An 18,948-nucleotide genomic window follows, 5' to 3' on the forward strand; every position below is an offset into this window, starting at 1 on the left:
TATGTGAACACTCTAAAGGTAGATCCTGGTATTGTGTAAAAGAAGAAACTTCTCTGCTTAAATAATGTAAACTTTAGCTAAAAAGGAAAAGGAAAGATTAGGGCTTCCCTGGTGGCTCAATGGTAAATCATCTGTTTGTAATGCAGGAGATCTGGGTTTGATCCCTGGGTTGGGAAGATCCCCTTGGAGGAGGGAATGGCAACCCACTCCACTATTCTTGCCTGAAGAATTCCATGGACAGAGGAGCCTGGCAGGCTACACTCCATGGGGTTGCAAAGAGTTGGACACGACTGAGCTATTAACACTTTTTTTCACTTTTTCATATCTTACATTATTAGAAAACATTCCATCTTTAAATAAAAAAAATTTACTCTAAAATTTTAGAAAGAACTATGGTAGGCATTCATTTAAAGCCCCCCATTATTTAATTTTCTGTCACTTAAACCCTGTCCTATTTATTTTATCAATTCTTTTTCTACTCTCCTCTCTACCTTTTGTTAGATTTACTCAAGGAAACGACTCTTAGAAATATTGTAATTCTCTTGATTTTGTTTTTATTTTACTTCTGCATTTTTATTGCTTTATTTATCCTACTTTCTTTACAGATTCCTTTAATTCTGATATTTTTGTTACTTTGTGAACTGAATGCTTCATTTTTCTTCCTGCTTGTTCAAAATAAAGGTGTTTACACAATTGCATTCAAAATTGTTAATATTCAGGAATATAAATTGTAATAAATATATTATTGTCATTTTTATTTTTGAATTTGCCTAGTACTGCACTTTTGAATTTCTCGTGTACTCAATTATTATTTCTCCCTTTTGGAACTTATTGGTGGGTTTTCTTCAAAGTAGTGAGGCTATGGTTTGTGAACAGATATGGGGGAGACAGAATTGGCTGCTTCTGAACATGGTTTTCCTGCAGCAGGGAGGCTGGTGGCAGCTGAGGTTGTCGGTGTTTTTGGTTGCTGTAGCTTTTATGATTTTAAGCTGTTCCATCACTAGGGATTAGGGTGGAGGTGGCTAGGCCTCCCTCCAATTTACTATTTAACAACATTTCCTTTAATGGAAACAACTGTTTCTGTCCCCGATTTTTAAAATCTATTTCCACTGGCACTACAGCGGGTAAAATTCTTCCTAGATATTAGCAAAAGCCTGACTTAGCCTCCTAGGTTTAAATGTTACTGGGAGAATTTTTTTGTGTGTGTATGTTTTATGAAACATTTGTATTGGACAGCTGTGGTTGCTAGCTCCATCTTAGCGTGAAAATTATGGGAATGCTTTCATTTTACTTTGTAAAGGTCAAGGAGTACTCTAATTCACATTGTTAAATTTTAGCTGCCTTTTTTTTTTTGGCCTATCAAGGATCATGCCCAGACCCCCTGCAATGGAAGCCCAGAGTTCTAACCACTGGACCTCCAGGGGATTATCTACATTTTTAAAGTTTAGAAGGAATCGTGTTAGGCTTTTATTTAACTCTGATAATATAAATCTTAATTTAAATTTAACACTTGTTTCCTAAAGAGGATACACTGTGATGATCCTGAAGAAATTATTTTCAGAATATATAAGGAAGAGTATGTCACTTGATGATTACAACAGGATCAGTTACTTCAGGCAGTGAAATTACATACTAACATGCATTATATATAAAATAAGTAATTCCAACACAAAAAATTAAGTTTACAAAGCATACAAATCACATACTTTAAATAAATGTAAGTGGATTTACTTCGTTAAAGAATAATGACCAACACAATATTGTAAAGCAATTATCCTCCAATTTAAAAAATTAATTTGCATTAAAAAAGTAAATGGTAGAATATTAAAATGCATATTCAAACAGCTGAAATAAAAAATATAAATAAATATTAATAAAATAATGAACTATCCCAAGTGATTCTTTTTAACTGTCCCAAATAGAAACTGATTTTATCACAACTTGATTTGTGAACAACTATAACTCAAGACAAGATACATGTGTATTCATCGTATGTCAGCTAAAATTAAATTTTAAACTTGTTAAAGATTGAAAAAATAATACGTATTACTACTTCAAACCTATCTCCTATGTGAACACATTTTAAAAACCAATATTAATGGTAAAACAAGTATTATTTGATATGACAATATAAATCAATCACAAGTATCCCACTCATAAAGTCAATTTGGAAATATGGGTAAATATAGTAGAATGAATGTGTGTGTGTGTGCTTAGTTGCTCAGTTGTGTCTGACTCTTTGCGATCCCAGAATACACACATTTAATTGTATCCCCACTACAAATCTCATTAAAATAACAGTAAAGTGATTTTTCAGAAAGACTTAAGTCAGGAAGAATATAGAAGAGAGCATCAACATTTTTGGACCCAGGAAAGAAATGGATGAGTAGTAACTGACACAGAAGAGCTAAGAAAACTGAAGAGTAAGTAGACGGTGGGAAAAGTTGAAAAGCAACCTAAGTTTACACTGAAGAGCTTCCAAAAGGTTCAAAAATTGGTAACACAATTCTTGGCCAAAAAAGGACAAACGGAGGATGGCTGTAGGGATACTGTGAGGAGCAGGTAGATCCTTGGATGACCTCCCACTCTAGCGGTCTGGTGACACCCCTCCCTCCCCCTGAGGCTTATTCTCTGGAAAGAGTGATTGCTGGATTTGCAAATCTCTGGCGAAGTTGAGTAGGGCCAACAGGGATTAAGTAACAGATTATAAATTGAGTATTTGAGGGCCCCAATCCTTATTTTCCCACCAGAATGCCAGCAACCAAGTGCCTTTCAGAATGGAAGAGTCTTCTCTGTGAAGAATCTGTCTGGCACAAAAGAAAACACCTGAAGATATAGACACTGATAATTTTCTGAGGAAATGACGGTGATGGGTTGAGATGTGTCCCCCAGAAAGATATGCTGAAGTCTGTTATAGACCGTGTTCCCCTAAAATTTGCATGCTGACAAGCGCTAACTAACCCCCAGAGTAATGGTATTTGGAGATAGAAACTTTAAGGAGGTGATGAAGATTAAAAAGGTCATAAGGATGAGGCCCCACCTCAAAGGATGGGGCTCCATTTCAATAGATGGGTCCCCACTTCATAAGAAGAGTAAGAGCCCCTAGAGAAATCTCTCTCCCTGCATGCAGAGAGAAAAAGTCATATAAGGACACAGATAGAATGTCTGTAAGCTACAAAGAGGCCTCCCCCAAAACCAACCCTGGTGGCACCTTCATCTTGAACTTGCAGCCTACAGAACTGTGAGAAAAAACTTTATGTGGCCTAAGCTATTCATTGTGTGGCATTTTGTCCCAGTAGCCTGGCAAGACTACTACAAAGTTCTAACCCTCAGAATGTGAGCCCACTTGGCAACAGGGTCACTGAAGATATAATTAGTTAGGATGAGGTCATCTTGGGATATGGCGAGCCCTTAATCCAGTGTGACTGGTGTCTTTAAAAGGAGAAAAAAAAAGACTCAGAGACAAAGACACATGAGGGAGAACATCATGGGATAACAGAGGCAGAGACTGAAGTGCTGCCCCTGAAAGGTAAGAATCACTAAGGACTGCTTCCTGCCAACCACTGGAAGCTAGAAACAGGCAAGAAAGGATTCTCGTCAACAGGTTTCAGAGGGAAAGTGGCCCTGCCCACATCTCAGCCCCAGAAGAGCGAGGTAATAAAATTCTCTTGTTTTAAGACACTCAGTTTGTGGCACTTCCTTATGGCAGTCCTAGGAACAAATAAAATTGCCTAGTTAAATCACCTTGCAGTGAAGATCACATTCAGCAAGCCTCTTCGTGGGTTCAGGACTTTGAATCAGCTTTTCATTATAATATTCAAATATGAGTAGAGAACTGAGGATCACCTAACTTTTGAGAAAAATCATACATGAAAAACAGAGACTGAAATATAGAAAGAACATGTCTAAAGAGCTATCATTCATATCCTCAAGATAAAAGGGAAGCTATCTTAAACAAAGTAGGAATAGGACGCTATCGAAAAAGGAACATTCAGAGAATAAAAGAAGCCCTTGGAAATGAAACACAGATAAAATTGAGGAACTCTATCATAAAATACAGCAAAAAAAAAAAAGGCTTGGGAAAGAGAGGAAAAAAGATCAGAAAATTAGAGAATCAGTCCAAGTGGCTTTCTTAACTGAATAAAAGGAATCTCAGATAAAACAATTAGTGAAGATGAAGTGGAGAAAATCCTTAAAGAAATAATTTTAAACAAATTTCCAGAGCTGAAGGACAGAGCATTCTTGGATTAAAAGGGATGACTGAAGGTTCAGCAAAACTGATTGTAACTGGCTTACACCAAGGCACGTCATCTTGAAATTTTGCAACAATGGGGACACCGAAGATTCCCACGAGCAGGTAAGATGCCAAATGCCAAATGTGTCAGATGTCTGCACAGCAACACAAAAAGTTAAAAGACAAAATTCTGAAGGAAAATACTTTCAGCTTACCATCTCAAAAAAAAACACCCTACCTCTCAAAAAGCCTTCTCAGGAAGAAAGGCATGCATCAAAATGAGGAAGTAAAAGAAGAAAGAGGAAAACAGGAGATTAAGAAATCTGAGGATCTAAGAGTCAGTCTGGAATATGTAATGGATGAGAATGCACTGAGAGGAAATTCACACATCTGTCACAGAGTTTGGGTCTAAATAAGCAAAGAGAACAGAGAATGCCAAGTAAGTGAACAAAATAAAACAGAAAAACAAGATAACGAATAACAAATTCCTGTGAAGAAAAAGAATGGTCATGGCAGGATACTGTAGACATCAGATGCAAATGGTGTTTCTATGGTGAAAAACCTTATATAATAGGTACTGATTTAAATGCTTTGTTGCATTGACTCATATAATCCTCACAACCACCTGAGGAGGCAAGTACCACTACTGTACTTTTTTTCCAGATAAGGAAAGTGAGGCAAAAAAATAACTTGTTCAAAGATACAGCTAGTAAGGCACAGGGCCAAGATGATAAGCCAAGCAACCTAGTTCTTTATCTCTAGACTCTATTGCTTTTTTTCTAATTTAGCCTCAATAATGTAAATACTGAATACTGATCCAACTCCAATTACATCCTAATGATAGTGGAAGGCTATAGGGAAATTATGCAAGTATATAGTGACATTGGGTAACTAATAAATCATCTTTAACGGAAGTCAACTGATGAGTTACATCTGAAAAATTAAGCAACAGCAATACAAGCATGTATTTAGATGTATAAATAAATACTAATGGATTCGGATAAAAGAATTGAAAGTAGTTTCCCCAAAAGCTAGAAATAGGGATGAGGAAGGTGGGAAACTGTTGTTTTACATAATAAGCCTCGGACAACTGTTTGATTTTAAAACTATAAATAAGTAAAGCTTTGATAAAAACAAAAAGTAAATTAAAAGTAGATCAGAATAAAAAATAAACAGGAATGCAGCCTGACAAAACTAATTGTCAAAAAATTAAAAAAAAAAAATCCCCCTTTTTGATGTATTGCAGAAACCAACACAATATTTTAAAGCAATTATCCTTCAATTAAAAAAAGATAAAATTTAAAAAAAATCCCTTCTATTAGCTAAATTTTCATACTTCTCAAATTATTAAAACCCTTGAATCAAATGAGTGTTTTTAATCCAAAAATACGAAAAGATGCCTGGGGAACAGGTTTGACAAGTCTCTTTACTACGTTTTTCCCCTTTATAACTGGTAGACAAATTTCTAACAGACAGAACTAGTAGACAACTTAATATTTTACCAAATGACAAGCATGTGGCATATTTATTCACCTTCATATCATCCAAATATTCAGTCAAAAATTAGGTCACTTTCAAAAACTAAGTCAACGGGGTTTTAGAGGGCCTTTCAGAAAGAACTCTCCCAGAGTCTTCCCTGTTCTTTGTTCTTGCTCACAGTAAATCTCAGGACCAAATGTCTGTGACTTCTAAGTACTGTTACCCAGTCTTTTCATTGCCACTTTCCCCAACATTCTTAGAATAAGAACACTGGTTTCCTAGAAAAGCTACAGCAATTATACACAACTTGGAAGTAAACACTCTATTTTCAAGTCGTGAGACGGTCTAGGCTTGAAAAAAATTGCAAAACCATACTAATTCTTCAGTAAGTTTACATTTCAATTACTGCAAGACTGAAAGACTTAAAGTAGGCCATAGCTGCCACACTATACAGGAAATTATATCCTAGGAAAGCTCCGTTTTAAAAATAGGCAAAGGAAGAAAGGAAGGTTGCCAAAATACACAGCACTTTCCATTTGTTTTGATTTGAATACAGCATCTGTTTTATCAGGTGCAGTCTACAATATCTGCAGGCTTAAAGGGAATGGTAGCAGTTAGGGTGAAAGTGAAGTCGCTCAGTCATGTCCGATTCTTTGCGACCTCATGGACTGTAGCCTACCAGGCTTCTCTGTCCATGTGATTTTCCAGGCAAGAGTACAGGAGTGGGTTGCCTTTTCCTTCTCCAGGGGATCTTTCCGACCCAGAGATCGAACCCAGGCCTCCCGCATTGTAGGCATATGCTTTACCCTCTAAGCCACCAGGGAAGCCTTATACTTACTCTTCTTATGCTCCTTACTCTTAAAAGGTACTAAATCTAAGATTCTTTTCACGGTTTTCAAAAAAAGTATCACAATTTTAGTATTTAAAATCTAGCTAAATTGGCCATTTAATAATTTTTTTAATATGAGTAAGTAAAACTAAAATATGACTTCTACGGAAACATTTTTCTTCCCATGTTAAAATAACATGCCAATGGCTACCAAGGATATATACTTTATGCACATTCATTTGCACAGATTCCAATTATGAAATGTGTTGCAATAAAATGGAATGCATGGAAAACACTTAAGGTGAGAATTGTTTTTACAAATTTTGCCAATTTGGGAGTATTATCCCTTATATCTCCTTACTTTGACATAAAATGACTAAAACATCACCAGCAGCTCATTATCCACTTACTATCGAAGCTTGTTTCCCCTCACTCTGTACTCAGTGAATATTCAACAGGTGGGAAGACATAAATTAACCAAAAATGTCTGCTTTCTGAGAATAATTTTGAAGTAGATATCAGTAGAATTTAGGTATTAACCAAACATCACAGAATAACTGGATTTAGGGATAAGTCAGACTGGTCTGTGTACTCCTTAACCCAGCAGAATCAAAGTTGAGAAACTAGACCCATCCACTGAAGAAAGAGACAGGTTCTTGTAAATACTATTTAATATTTGTTATATACTTAGAAGTCAACTCTTCTTCTTACTCATTAAAAAAATATTGAGTACCTACTATGTAACTGTACTGTTCTAGGTATAGGAATATAGCAATTAACAAAACAACAAAACTCTCTTTGGAGCTTATCTGGTGGTGAAGACAAATATATACAAAAAATACAATACAGATGTATAAAAGGCTATTAAAAATATAACAGGGAAATTTTAAGAAAGTTACTTTTATTAAGAAACTACCAGATAGAAAACAAATTTGGATGGGATTACAAGAAAACTTTGTGAGAACAGAGTTTTGATAAAATTGCTATAAATCAGGGGTAAAATCGGATGACTTAAGTTTAGGTGAGGCTCACTAAGAAAATGATACTCTAAATTTTTGTCACAAGTAAATTTAGGCTGGAAATACTTAAAGAACTGTCAAGACCATACAGAACTTTCAAAAACTTCTCATTTTATCTAACCATTTTGATTAGAGTTGGTTTATATGCTTGTGGGTCCTGCTCTCGTACTGGTTAAGCTGTTTCACTGCTCTTCTTGGAAAATATCCACATAACTGGAGTCTTGGAAGATCCACCTTGGAATTAGTCACAAGCATATTCGCTGGTTGGTGGTGAAAGCTGTTTCAACTTTTTTGCTTTTCAATCGAGAAAAATTCTCATTTATTTTCTAATCTGATACCTTTCCTACCTTAATGATTCATGTGTCCTGCGCAAGTTAATTCACTTCACTGAGCCTGTAATAGTCCAATATTCCTTACTACTTTATGGAATTGGAGTGAGGGCCACTGAGATATTGTATTAGGCAGAAGAATAACGTCTCGCTCCTCCAAAGATGGCCCTGTCTTAATCCCTGGAACCTGTGAATATGTCAGGTTGGGTGTTAGAGGAGAAATCAGGCTGCACATGGAATTCAGGTGGCTAATCAGCTGACCTTCAGATGGGGTGAGGAGCCTGGATTACTCAGGTGAGTCCAATGTAGTCACGAGAGTCTTTATTAGGGGAAGAGGACTTCGGAACCTGCTTTTATCTCAGGAGAACCAGAGATAGCAGCTTGAGGAGGTCTCAGTCCAATGTTCCTGGCTTTGAAGCTGGAGGAATACAGCCATAAGCCAAGGAGTGTGGGCCGCCTGTAGAAGCTAGCAAAGGTAAGGAAACTGATTTTCCCCTAGAGTTTCCCAAAGGAGTGAGGCTTGTGGATACATTTCAGATTTCTGACTTCTGAGACTGGAAGAGAACACATTTTGCTTTGGTTTAAGCCAGTAAATGTGTGGCAACTGTTACAGTAGCAACTGGAAATAATAATACACAAAAGTATTTTGAAATTGGTAGAAATTACATAAACGTTAAGATGTTTTTTTTCTGGTATGATATCTCTGCTTAGTCTCTTCAGCAGACTTGATGGCAGACAGTTTGGTCCCCAGGAGGTCTTAGAGTAGTATCATACTTCTCTGTCAAAAGCAGATTCCTGCCTTTCTCGTTTCAGTGCCTGACTGTTTTTCCGTTTCACTCCAGTTCTTGTTTAATTTGTGAAGCAGATTTGATTACCATGTAATTATCAAACCAACTCCAGCCACCTGCCTTTTTGCTGCCCCAGGTTCCCTTCAATCACTCATGATTCTGATATTCCCAAAGGGATGCTTAAAGAAACTTGTTTCAGAGTCATAATACTGTAGCGAAATTATGTACAGATAACTCTTTCTTTGTTTTATGAGTTAGTCTCTAAAAAGATGTGCAAGGCAATATGCGAAGTACATATCCAAATATGCATGTATGTAGGTATGTGTGTATATATAAATATACAAGCACATGTCAAGTCTTAAAGTTTTTCCAATGGTTTGAATAAGAATGTTAATAGATTCTCTTCCATCGGTTAAATTACTTTAACTTATGAAGCAGAACTAAAATTTGAGGATTAGACCATTCTTACTAACAGCAAATTTATAGAATAATGCAGTAGTAAAATTTTGAGTGTTGTATTAAGGGAATAAAACACAAATCTATGTTTTTAAGTCCTTAAAAACATTAACAAAATTAAATTGATGCATAGTAAGAAATGTAATAATACTGTCATAATGGTTCTTAGGTCAATCCCTGAATAATACTGTTTTTTCTGCCCTTCTATCATTAATTTACACATGAAGGGCCTCTTTTCATTGTAATTTGTTATATTTTTATGGGTTTTCCTAGTAGCTCAGATGGTAAAGAATCTGCCTGCAATGCAGGTGACCTGGGTTCAGTCTCTGGGTTCGGAATATCCCCTGGAGAAGGAAGTGGCAACTCACTCCAGTATTCTTGCCTGGAGAATTCCATGGACAGAGGAGCCTGGCAGGCTACAGTCCATGGGGTCACAAAGAGTTAGACAATTGAGTGACTAACACATACATACTTTTATATTTCTTTTTGCTATATTCTTAGCTTTTACTTAGGGGATGGCATTTGTGAGCCTGCTGACAAGATCCTTATATTATTAGAACTTCATTTTCAATTTGTAATGTTTTTCCAACAAAAACGTTGTACATTTGGGAGGGGAGTGAGAATATTTCAAGCACAGATATGTACACAGAGACACTCAGATATACCAGTTATTATTTATCCTAGGTTTATAATACTTCACAGGTAAGATGGGCCCAGAGTTGAGGAACATATCACCCTGTACTTCAAATAATACAATTAAGTAGATTCAGAAAAAAAAAATCTCATTTAATAGCACTATCATAAACTTTTCAAATGAGGCTTGTATTGGCCAGTACAATTAATTAGTAGCAAGTTATATACTACCAGCTTATATTTTTGTGGTGTTTAGAAATGAAGAGCAAGTCTTATTTTTATCTTTCAAAATAGAATTCCAATTAAAATATTACACCATAAGGCAAAGTGTTGTCTGTGGACTAGTGCAAGGTTGTGGAGTGTTACTGTTTTGCTTTAAATATAAAATTGACAATAATTTCAGATCTACTATATCTAATAATAAAAGTTTGGGTAGTATTTTGTATGTTTTTGGAGTTTGACTTCATTTTTATAGTGATTACTTTTAAAATTTATTTTAAAAAGTATTGGTCTATGACATAATGGAAATTATTAAGAAAAAAAAAACAACCCAAAGTGGTCCTGTATCACAAGTAGCTTGAGAAGCACTGTTAACTGAAGAAAAGTGCTTGTATCTAAAAACTAAAGTATGCCAGTACCATAAAACAATATTTGAAGAATTTATTATAGTAAACATTTAAAAATTAGTGAAAGTAAAAAAAAAAAAACACAACAGCTAAGAGATGGGGAAGAGGAAAGTGAAAGAGAAAAGAAAGATTGATGACTGAAGGGGAAATCATTACAATCACTGATTCAAGAAGAAAAAAAGACTGTAATTGTCAGTAGTCATAAGGTATCTATATATTTAGTCAATTAGAAGGTGATAAAACGCCTATGAAGGAAGGGACCATAGAGATATTCCAGGTAAACCTATACATTTATAAGACTAAAAAAACAGACAATTTCCCAACCTCTTATTTTACTGGAGGTTGAATAGAGATCCAATGACTCATTTGGGAATCATACTTGTTTAAATGCCAACTGACAGCAAATTATTTTTGAAACTCCACTTTGGAATTATATTCAAAATTAGTTTTCAAAAAAGACGAACTTCATTACATTTATATAACATTTTTAACCCAAAACATTATTCCAGCTGTTTCTAAAATAATGTTTTTCTAGTATTGTATACAGTGGAAACATTCAACTAGAATTGATCAATCACAAAACTATACTTACATATTCCTTCACGTTTTTCGTTTTCACAGCTTTGTATGAATAATATGCAGGATAAAGCATTCCAAACACCAACCTAAAAGCAAAAAGTGCAAGAGACGAATCAAACATAACAATGGTTTTAACAGCTCATGAAAATTTCACGTAACAGAAAAGTACGTAGTACATGGAAAGCACATGACAGTGTAAATGTATTCGAACACTTGGTGTATAAACTAAATCCACTCAGAAAAGCAAAGGAAAAAAAAAATTTGAAAACAAAAGGATAGTTTCAACATTTTACACAGGTTTATAGGAACAAAATATTTTGAAAATGGCCATTTAAAATCTTTTATTCCACAAAAAATAGTCTGTGGATCCCTGAACATTTTGGAAAATGTACAAAACTGCAGAAAGTAAAATAAAAATTGTCCTTAGCCTATGAGTCAGAAATTACCACAGGCAACACTTTACTGTATGCAAATCCCATTTTTTATCCATGGGCTGCAAACCTAAAACAGACATAATGTTTCCATATACAAACACAATTTGTGATAATGGAAAAAGTGGTCCTTCACTCTGATTTCTAATTATGACAGTGCTGTGAAACAATACTTGATATATTTATCATAATATATATTAAAATAACTCAAAGCATTTATAAAATGACAATTACTAACAGGATTTAGTTCTAACAGATAGTATTAAATTATTTCACCAAATTCCAGATCCAAAGAACATGTGTGTGTGTGTGTGTGTGTGTGTATACGTATATATAGACACAGAAATGACATGACACAGTACACATTGGCATTTTCACATAATACATCATGGAATTTTTCTCTTCAAATATTAGTCTACAGTACTGATATCTTCACTACATTCCACATTGATATTTGCATGGTTTATTTAAACAGTCCCGTATTTATAGGCTTTTGGTTAATTTCCAGATTTCTGCTATTGTGCTGTACTTAGTCACTCAGTCGTGTCCGACTCTTTGCGACCCCATGGACTGTAGCCTGCCAGGCTCCTCTGTCCATGGGGATTCTCCAGGCAAGACTACTGGAGTGGGTTGCCATGCCCTCCTCCAGGGAATCTTCCCAACCTAGGGATCGAACCAGCATCTTCTATGTCTCTTGCATTGGCAGGCAAGTTCATTACCACTAGCGCCATCTGGGAAGCCTCTTTTAAGGCACAAGAGGAGTCATTTCCTCAGGGCAAGAATTCTAAAAAGGAATTTTCTTCAAACTTTCTCTAGAGTCTAAAGAACATTGTGCCCACACTGTCAAAAATCGTATTTGTCCGTGGTCATAGTTTCATAGCCAAAATTTAGACTAGATAGTGCTCAAATTGGCCCTGATAACAAGGGCAGATTGGTCCCAGCAGGGATTGTCCCTCTGGGGAAATGGGGGTCTTAGTTTGATCAGCCCCAGGATGTTGATTACAGGAGAAAGTCTTGGATATAAGGGAACTTCAGTCCACTTTCCTATCCTATGTCAATAAAGAGCTAACATTTTTAGGCTATTTTTCTTATCCTTGGATCACAGCTACAGGTTGAGCAGTCATTAAAAAAATTTTTTTCCAAAAGTTCCCAGGTGGGGTGTGGAAACTTAGAGGAAATGCTTCCCATGTTAGCTTGAGCAGTTTGTACCAGATGTCTTCACACTATTGCACATAATACAAAAAAAATTTCCGTGCACACTGATATTCACTTCTTGGTTGTGACGTTGCTGCTTCAAAGAGTATAGACATTTTTGCCTGTTACCAAATATGCCCTGCAGAGAAGGAGTTCTACTTTACATTCCTATACATTGCCAATCGTGTGTATCATGATTTTTTAAAAAAGTTTGCCAGACAAATAAGAGAAAAATAATCATCTCATATGTTTTAATAGTTAAAGTACGAGTTTTTTTTTTAAGTGTTTACTGGTTTTCTGTACATGAAGTATATGATATTCTGTTGTCTACTTTCCTTTCTTGGTTTATTTTTAAAAAGAGTTTTAGAATAGTTTTATTTTTACATAAAAGTTGAGAAGATAGTATAGCTAGTTCCCAATAGCCTACACTGAGTTAGTCCTATTAATACTACCTTGTATCAGAGTATGGTATATCTGTCATAATTAATAAATCACTTAAACTATATTATTAACTAAAGTCCAGGCTTCCCTGGTGGCTCAGATGGTAAAGAATCTGTCTGCAATGTGGGAGACCTGGGTTTGATTCCTGGGTTGGGAAGATCCCCTGGAGAAGGGCATGGCAACCACTCCAGTACTTTTGCCTGGAGAATTTCATGGACAGAGGAGCCTGTCCATGGGCTACAGTCTATTGTGTTGCGAACAGTCAGACATGACTGAGTGACTTTCACAAAGTCCATACTTTATTCAGATTTCTTACAGTTTTTACCTAGCATCCTTTTTCTGTCCCAGGATCCTATTAAAGATAGCATATTTATAGTTTGTTGTTTTCCCTCCTTAGGACTCTTGGCTATAACAGTTTCTCAGACTCCTTTGAAAATGATCTGCACAGTTTTGAGGAATATAGATCAACTACACTGTAGGAATACCAGACCACCTGACCTGCCTCTTGAGAAATCTGTATGCAGGTCAGGAAATAACAGTTAGAAATAGACACAGAACAACAGACTGGTTCCAAATAGGAAAAGGAGTATGTCAAGGCTGTATATTGTTAAATTGTCACCCTGCTTATTTAACTTTTATGCAGAGTACATCATGAGAAACACTGAGCTAGATGAAGCACAAGCTGGAATCAAGATTGCCAGGAGAAATAGCAATAACCTCAGAATGCAGATGACACCACCCTTATGGCAGAAAGTGAAGAACTAAAGAGCCTCTTGATGAAAGTGAAAGAGGAGAGTGAAAAAGTTGGCTTAAAGCTCAACAATCAGAAAACTTAAGATCATGACATCCGGTCCCATCACTTCATGGCAAATAGATTGGGGAAACAGTGGCAGACTTTATTTTTTTTTGGGCTCCAAAACCACTACAGATGGTGACTGCAGCCATGAAATTAAAAGATGCTTGCTCCTTGGAAGGAAAGTTATGACCAACCTAGACAGCATATTAAAAAGCAGAGACATTACTTTGCCAACAAACATCCATCTAGTCAAGGCTATGGTTTTTCCAGTAGTCATGTATGGATGTGAGATTTGGACTATAAAGAAAGCTAAGTGCCAAAGAATTGATGCTTTTGAACTGTGGTGTTGGAGAAGACTCTTAAGAGTCCCTTGGACTGCAAGGAGATCCAACCAGTCCATCCTAAAGGAAATCAGTCCTGAATATTCATTGGAAGGACCGATGTTGAAGCTGAAACTCCAATACTTTGGCCACCTGATGGGAAGAGCTGATTCATTTGAAAAGACCCTGATGCTGGGCAAGATTGAAGGCGGGAGGAGAAGGGGCCGACAGAGGATGAGATGGCTGGATGGCATCACCGACTTGATGGACATGAGTTTGAGTAAACTCCGGGAATTGGTGATGGACAGGGAGGCCTGGCGTGCTGCGGTCCATGGGGTCGCAAAGAGCCGGACATAACTGAGTGACTGGACTGAACTGAACACTGGAGGAAACTGCTCTACTGGCATTTGCCTGATGTTTTTCTCATGATTAGATACGGTATGGGTTTTGGTGAGGAAAATCACAGAAGCACAGTTCCATCACATCATATTATATCAAGGGCACATACAATTAGCATGACTTATCACTGTTGATGTCAAGCCTGAACACCAGGCTGAAGTAGTGTCTGTTCGATTTGCCATTGTAAGGTTACTCCCCCGCCCCACCCTGCTTTCCATGCTGTAGTCTTGAGAAGGAAGTCACTATGCACAGGCCATGCTTGAGTGAGGAGTTGACCTCTACCTCCTTGAGGGTGGAGTAGCTATATAAATTATTTGGAATTCTTCTGCATGGGAGATTTGTCTATTATTCCCCAGTCATTTATTCAATAATTTATTTACATCAATATGGACTTGTATGTTTATTTTACATTTTTTAGGTTTTAATCTATTTGTTACTCAAAAGCTTTGAACATTGAGAGATCTTTCAGTTAGTTCCTGTGTCCCTTTGATATACCTCTATAATTGGGAGGGACTTTTTTTTTAAAGCAATTACTAATTACTTTCTGGCACTATAAAATGGACCTGGCTCATACCATGTAATCATTCCTATTGCATTCCTAGAATCAGCCACTTCTCCATGGAGCCTTGGTTTCCTTTATCGGACAGTGGTATTTAAGACTGTCTGGTATTTAAGATCTGAGTGCTAAGTGTGCTCATTGTTACTGGAGTGTAGGTGATTCGAGGCCCTTCTTTGTGTGTTTTGTATGTTAGCCAATATCTTTCTAGGTTATTATCTTTTGATTTTGTTTATGAAGTTTGCTGAAGTACATAATGTATTATGTTTGCCAGGGCTGCCATAACAAAATACCACAGACTGGATAGTTAAAACAATAGATGTTTATTGTCTCATAGTTCTGATGGCTGGAAGTCCAAGGTCAAGGTGTGGGCTAGTTTAGTTTTTTCCTGAGGTCTTTCTCTTTGGATTGCAGATGGTCACATTCTCACTGTGTCCTCATATGGTCATACCTTGGTCTGTGTTTGTGTCCTAATCTCTTCTTGTAAGAATACCAGTCATATTGGATTACGGCCCACTCTGAATACCTCATTTTAGCTTACTTGCCTGTTTAAAGATCTTATCTCCAAATACAGTCACATTCTGAGATACTTCAGGTTAAGACTTCAACATACAAGTTTTGGGAGAGGGACACAATTCAGCCTGTAACACATACTAATTTAAGGACTTTCAAATAAGTGTTTCCATTTAAATATGCATTCTTAGACTGAGAGCAAGTAAATATTTATATCTTTATATGAGAGATATAGAGAAAGACAGAGATTTTTAGTTCATTTATAGTTTATCTGAGGGAGGGGGGATGAGCTATAAATCCCTGGTGACTTATTCTTCAGAAAGCCGAACCATGTGTTCCGGGCTCATGTCACCAGGTCTGAGGAATAACAAGTCGCCTCCTGCTCGGGATTTTATCCTCATCAACTGAAAGCCACATCATTAACACTCTCCGTTATCTAATAATACTACCCTGTGAGTGCTACCTCACCAGAAGCCAATTCCCAGACTCTGCCTATGAGATTTTTAGCTGTGCCACAGAGCCTAGGGCTTTTCAGTTTAACACGGGCACCTTACAAGGCACAGAGGCTTTCCAGCTTAGTGGTTTCTAAGAAATCAGTTGAGTTAGCACCTGAGGTGTTAACACGAACACAACTCTCAGGTCTTCTATGTGTTCATCCTCACTGCCAATCTAAGGTATAATCCCACTGTCAGCCACCATAGATAAAAGTTTACATATTCAAGTTAATCATTTCAGTCTACTTTGTATTTCCTTTTACAACTGGGACACAATCAACATATTATCTTCCCATATGCTCATACAACCTAGTACTAGTAGCTGGATTTAAATTCAACATGAACTTCTCCATCACTATCAGGGTATGAATCTTTTACTTCTCCTTCCCCTGCTGTATCACTCATTCAATCTGTAACTCAGGTCTCTCCTCAGGGAGCACCCATGCATCCATCCTCTTTTATTTATATACCAGTGGCCAGTGATACATTTGGGCTTCTGCCATTTCATCTGACTTATTCGATGGTTTCCCCAACACAGCTTCTGGCTCCACTGTCAGATCAGTCTTCCTAACACACCTGCTGTACTGCCTTGCTTAAAGGCTTTAGTAGCTGGCCTCTTCACTTGCTTGCCAACCGGCCCATGTGGGGGCTCATCAGAATGTTAATTTGGAAAACCACTGCATTATACAAACCATCTGTTCCAACATGGTTTCCTCAATATGCCTCTTGTATTTCTACTTCAGTCCTGGAGTGTGTGCTTCCTGCCTGCAATGTCTCCTTCCCTCCTTATCCTCCCCTCCCTTCTCTCCTTTCTTCTATTTTTTTTTTTCTGGCTTAATTAACTTTTTCCCATCAAGATCCCACCCTCTTCCATAGACTTCTAAATTACTTTTATTGTGAATTTTAGAATTTGTTAGCATTAGTCATTTTTCCTTTAGCATACTCTGTTTTAGATTGTTTGAATTCTTAATGTATATATAACTGACTTCAAAAATAATTTTCTTACATATGTAAGATTTGGTGCTAGTTGATGCTATGCATACAGGTGTTTTGCTTTTATTTTTTAACCTCTGTATTGAATATGAACAAATGAACAAATATTATGTCCCTAACACCTAAATGTTGTAAAGAGTAGAAAACAATAATGTATTTCATTTGGAACATGGGAAAGAATAAATGTCTTAGTGAATAGTGGGACAATTTTTAAAGACCACCACTGTTCATATTATAATTTATTATTGCTCCAATGAGAATATTACTGGATAATTTATTACTAACATTGTAATCTTTTCTCAGTTATTTTTTGGGTTCATTCTCTTTAATATTGGGCTCTACTGTAGGTGTTTGCAACCTGGGAGGTCAGGCATAAAGCCAAAGCATGAGCACACAGTGTACAAAATCAAATAAAGTTTATTTTAGAAGGCCACCTACAAGATAAACTTAGTTTATAAAGGGAGTATTTACTACAAATAAAGTTGACCTATAAATATGAATATCATTTCAGTTACAGAGGCAGGAAGAAATAGTTGCTCATTTCCTCTTAATCTTATTTTTGCCTAACGAGGCGAGAACTTTGCCAAAATACTCATAATACCCTTCCCTCCCATTAAGGTAAAGTTGCCTATATGAACACTGGCTATGCTGAAAAACACTACTTAAAAAAGAAAATAAAATTTATCAGGATGCAGTAGTGAAGATGGTTCTTGTATCATTTTTCATGTATGAAAAATACTTGAAATAGCTATCTTCTGGACAGATGTTAAGACACAATCCATCTTCCACTAAAATTGTTTGAAAATTACATGTTCAAAGGCCAATCTAAGCAGCAATGAATAAAGGTACACTCAATACTAGAATTAATATCATCAAAGCATAAAAGTTAAGCATCAATTCATAAAAAATTGGTTAAATACTTTTCTGATTAAGATTCTAAAAACTTACTGCAGAATTTTTGGAAGATATACAAAAGCATAAAAAAGACAATAAAAATCACCAAGAAATTCCATGACTGAATAAACCATCTTTCTTTTATAAATGTATTTGTTATGATTTTTACTAAGCTTTTCACAAGCCTGATATATCACTCAGTCTTTCAAACTTTTAAAAATGCACCAATAATATTTTAATAACAAACTGATCAATTTAATTAACATCTAAAAAAATTACAAAGCATTAATTCCAAGGATTTAAACTTCCTTTTTTATTACTCTTGTCATTCTTTTAAAAACACTGAAAGGGCTTCCCTGGTGGCTCAGTGTAAAGAATCCGCCTGCCAATGCAGCAGACACGGGTTTGATCCCTGAATCCAGGAAGATTCCACATGCCGCAGAGCAACTAAGTCCATGTGCCACAACTACTAAGCCTGTGCTCTAGAGCCCAGGAACCACGTGTCAGAACTGCTGAAGCCTGCATGCCCTAGAGTCCAGGCTCCGCACCAAGAGAAGCCACCACAATGAGAAGCCCGGGCACTGCAATGAAGAGTAGCCCCTGCATGCCGCAACTGGAGAAAAGACCTTCTAGCAACAAAGAACCAGCACAGCCAAAAATAAATAAATAATTTAAAAAATGAAAAATAAAGTCACAAATAGAATAGTGTTAATAAAACAAATCCCTCTATCAGCTGTTTTTTTTTAATTGAAGTATAGTTGATTTACAATGTTGTAATCACTGTAGTATAGCAAAATGATTCAGTTATACAGATGCATGTATTCTTTTTCATATGCTTTTTCATTATGGTTTATCCTAGGATACTGAATACAGTTTACTGTGCTATATAGCAGGATCTTGTTTATCTATTCTATATATAATAGTTTGCATCTACTAACCTATAAC

The 18,948-nt window shown here is 36.3% G+C and overlaps 1 protein-coding gene across 3 annotated transcripts in view; it reads right to left on the reverse strand.

The window, feature by feature from the left end:
* Positions 1-18,948, reverse strand: part of REEP3 (receptor accessory protein 3) — a 101,867-nt gene that overhangs the window by 42,134 nt on the left and 40,785 nt on the right. For all 3 annotated transcript variants that reach the window (XM_081568986.1, XM_081568985.1, XM_081568988.1), the window contains exon 2: positions 10,986-11,058. In XM_081568986.1, the coding sequence (XP_081425112.1) occupies positions 10,986-11,058 (73 nt within the window). The remainder of the gene's footprint in view (positions 1-10,985; positions 11,059-18,948) is intronic.

Source organism: Giraffa tippelskirchi, chromosome 2, assembly GCF_054371585.1.
Source record: "Giraffa tippelskirchi isolate mGirTip1 chromosome 2, T2T-mGirTip1v1.2.pri, whole genome shotgun sequence".
Taxonomy (NCBI): Eukaryota; Metazoa; Chordata; class Mammalia; order Artiodactyla; family Giraffidae; genus Giraffa; species Giraffa tippelskirchi.